This window comes from Dipodomys ordii, unplaced genomic scaffold (assembly GCF_000151885.1).
Source record: "Dipodomys ordii isolate 6190 unplaced genomic scaffold, Dord_2.0 Scaffold79, whole genome shotgun sequence".
NCBI lineage: Eukaryota > Metazoa > Chordata > Mammalia > Rodentia > Heteromyidae > Dipodomys > Dipodomys ordii.
Window position 1 is genome coordinate 2,941,360 of NW_012267295.1, and position 3,897 is coordinate 2,945,256.

General features: G+C 58.1%; 1 protein-coding gene across 1 annotated transcript in view; it reads left to right on the forward strand.

The window, feature by feature from the left end:
• The first annotated feature begins 1,067 nt into the window (after window positions 1–1,067).
• The window catches only part of Cbx7 (chromobox homolog 7), a 9,458-nt gene continuing 6,628 nt past the window's right edge, over window positions 1,068–3,897 (forward strand). The window contains exon 1 of the mRNA XM_013024789.1: window positions 1,068–1,147. Coding sequence (XP_012880243.1) covers window positions 1,068–1,147 — 80 coding nt within the window. The remainder of the gene's footprint in view (window positions 1,148–3,897) is intronic.

The following is a 3,897-nucleotide window of genomic DNA, read 5'->3' on the forward strand; positions in this document are numbered from 1 at the left end:
CGGGGCTCCCCTCCGCGTCCCGGGCCGAGGATCCTCAGCAACTTTTTCCTTCCCCGACGCCGCCTGGGGGCTCTGTCTTCCGGCTGGAGCTCCGACCTTCGGCTCCCTTCCCCCAGGGAGTGAGTCCTGCTTACAGAGGATTAATGGAGTCCGCACAGCTCCGGCTCCCGGTGGCCAGCGGCCTGAAGCCGGTCCCCACCGCGGCCCCCGACGGCTCTGCGGGGAGGACTCAGCCACCTCCTGGAGTGTTAGAGCCGCGTCCTGAGCCGGGGCACCCCTCCCTCCCTCCCCTGGGGGCAGGGGGCAGGGGGTGGCTGCAGACTCGGGATGAATGAGTTGGAAATAGATGCCTTGGCTGGGCTGTGTTTTGTGGGGAGAGCTCAGGTGCTAGGTAGGAGGGAAGCGGTCTTTGAAGGAGGTGTCATGTCCGATCTCAAAGGTCTGGTGAAGAGGGGCTTCATCCACCGCCCGGGGCAGGGCTGACCTAAACTGGAGGCTGACCGGCCTCCTCCGGGGTCCTTCCCGGTCTTTCCAAGTGTGTACTGCTGGCCTGCTGAGCCTGAGCCAGCTGCGGGGACTGGAACTGGGGGACCATCACGGGCGGAAGCTGGGCGCTGGTGGCTCCTTACCTGTAAGCCAGGCTACTCAGGAGGCTAAGATTTGAGGATTGCTGTGGTCAGCCCTGGCTTGAAAGTCTGTGAGACTCCCAACTGACCACTAAGAAGCCAGAAGTCGAGCTAGAATGCTTTGAAAAAACCAAAACACAGAACTCATGGCCCTGAGTTAAGACCCAGTATTCATTTTCTCTCTCTCTGTCACACACACACACACACACACACACACACACACACACACACACACATACACCAAAGGAAGAGGTGTGGCCTTGGCTCTGAGACTGCACACATGTCTATCTACATGTGGCCTCAGTTTCTCCAGGCTCTAAAGTTGGGCCTCACAGTGCTGTGCAGATGTGCTTGCTGTCTGTTGAGGCGGTGGTACACAGCCAGCGTTTGGGGAAGTCTACGCCACAGATGGCCGGGTCCCGGGGGGTGGCAGGGACGAGCATGTGTCTCACTGTGTCCATTTTCCTCTCTTCGCAGGGCAAGGTGGAGTATCTGGTGAAGTGGAAAGGCTGGCCCCCCAAGTAAGGCTCCTGTGTGTGTGTCTGTCCACCCCTCCCAGGCCTAGCTTTAAAAAGTTCCAGCTCGGACAGCTGACCCAGACTAGATGATCAGCTTCACTGGGCCTCAGTTTCCCCTCTGCCCACGGAGGTTTGAACACAGGCTGGCATGTGTGGGTATCCAGCTTCTTCTTCCACTCCAACTGCCTCCTCCCTTCCCCCAACTGCTTCTCCCCGCCGTGAGAGTGAAGACCTGGCTTCAGCAACGGCTGCTGGCCAGGTCCAGCGCTGGGTGAGGAGACTGCAAGCTCCAGTGCCCTGTCCGGAGAGGCAGAGCCACTGGGTGGCACTTCCCAGTCTACAGGGTAAGTTGCCAGTCAAGACAGCCTCGTGATGTGACTCTGAACCTCTCAAGATGAGCACACAGGCTCCGAGAGGGTAAGCAACTTGCCTCATGTTACCCAGCATGGAGGCAGAACTGGGAACTTGAACTAAGTCTTCCCATTTTCAAGCCTCTTCTCTTTGGCTTCCCTAAACTCCCATCCCAGAGTTGAGGATCTGAGCTAAGACCTCTCCCAGCTGCCCCGCCTCTTCTACCCACTCAGGGATTCTGGCTCAAACCCGTCACCTCCCTAGGAAGAGCTGTCTGTCAGGGTGGGGACGAACTAATCCGTTGGTATGTGGGTGCCCTGCCCCCCCTTCCCAGAGACTGGCTCCTGGAACCCGCCCCTGCCTTGCTGTGTATCAGTGCTGGGGCTTCTCTCTTCTGGACTGGGGTGAGGGGCTGACCTAGGATTGAGTTCTAAGGTGCTCTGTGGGCATGGTGGGAAAGACAGCCCTGAGCATGAGCACCGCTCCGCTTCCCTCTCTGTAAGGCGGGCTTGGTGGTCCTGGGCACGGGTTCCAGGTGAACCCCTGGCATCCTGATGGCAGCATGGTGGCCAGTAGGGACCCAGACAGCACGTGGGAGGGGGCCTCACTCCATCCCTTGGCCTCTTGGGGGGCTGGCCACCTGGAAACCCTGGACCAGTCCGCATCTGCTGGCCAAGGAGGGAGGGGAGCACCAGCCAGGAGCTGAAGTCCTCCAAGCCTTCCTCCTGGTCTTTGAGTTGCAGTAGGGAACCCTTCCTTTGTAGGTTGTTGTGAGGTTGTAGGCTGGATTTGCGGAGCCTGAGCTCTTGTGTGAATGCGCAGGCTGTTGGTGCAGGGGCTGGCTGGCCTCTAGGCTTGTTTTCCTGTTGGTTTGCCCCACACTGGGGACTGAAGTGAAGGGATTGCACTTCCAAACTGGATCTCAAAACCTCCTTAGTTATTCTAATGTTCTCTGCTGGGTGCCAGTGGCTCACTTACCTCCAATTAATAGCTCAGCAAGAGAGCAAGATCCTGCGTTCAAGCCCTGGTACTGTCACAAAAGAAATAGAAAAAAAAAAGGAATAACGTTCCTATAGTCTTTCCAGGTGGAGACATTGAGGCCCAAAGAGGGGAGGTCATCACAAGGATGTAGCTACTAACTGCGTGCAGTGCGGTGCCCACTCTTGCCATCCGCAATGCCATCTGCATGAGGCAGCTGCAGTGGCTGTACCAGACCTTGCTTGGGGAGACAGATGTTGTGTGTGTGTGGTGGGGAGAGCCTCAGCCCCTGCATCCGGCCTCCCACCCCAGGGAGCCTTGTTGTCAGGCTGCTCTGCTAGGCTGGGAGCCTTGGCTGGGCAGTGCCAGCTTGGGCAGGGGGCCAGTTGTCCTGCTCAGCAACATTCTCCTCTAGCCAGGAAGACATCTAGTAATCACAACACAGTAGCTGTGATTAGAAATAACACTCTGGAGCCAGGATGCTGTGCAAGTATTGCCCATTTTCTTTCTGCAACAGTAGGCAAATGACTGACTCCGCTCCCTCCAGTGGAAGTGGCACAGCTACTTTCTGGAAGTCACCACAGATGGCGCAAGAGGGGCGGGGCCACGAGGCGCTACAATGTTATCAGCTGTCAATGGCCTAGGTCTCAAAGACCCCAAGTACCCCGCTTTCAGTTCCTCCTTTCCAGGGCCCTCCTACAACCCCACCCCCAGCGCCTCACCCCCGGTTGAGAACACCTTTTGTCCACTGTGATTGTGGCCTCATTCTTCTAGCAGGCCTGGTCCCTAGAGCTTTAGTAATGGTTATCATTGGGACAGTAGTAACTAAGCTGCCGATCAGTGAGCCTCCCCACAAGCCAGGCCTTGGCCCCTGTACAGATGGGAAGACAGAGGCCCACGGTGGGAAAGAGCCGGTGCCAGGGAAGACTTGAACTATGCCGTGGCATGCAGCTTACTCCCCCAGAGGGGACCAGCAGTCTCCTTCCTGCCCGTTGGTCATTTTTCGGTCCACTGGATGTGCGCAGACCAGGGTCTGAGCATCCTGCCTTCGAACTCTGCATGTGTATGGATGCCAGCTGTGTGACCCCAGGCAAAGACCTCAACCTCTCTGTGTCTTCATGTCTCCATCTGTAAGCTGAAGCCTTGCTGAGGATGGCCTGAGCCGAGTCCTGGACGCCAGGCCAGGGACAAAGCTTCTGCACTCTAGGTTTCCGAAATTGTTTCCGCTTGTTTGCCTTTCTTACGCGCCACGCCGATCTAAGTGCGTCTAGTGGCTTAGCGTCTGCGCTCCAGGCAACCCTATGGGAAGGGAGGGAAGGGATCGCCGGCCGAGGCCCCAGAGGGGTGCGGCCGACGGGCTCACGGCCCGCAGCTGCGGCCTGGGCCTGGGCGCAGCCAGGTGCAGCTCCCGGCGCTGCAGAGAG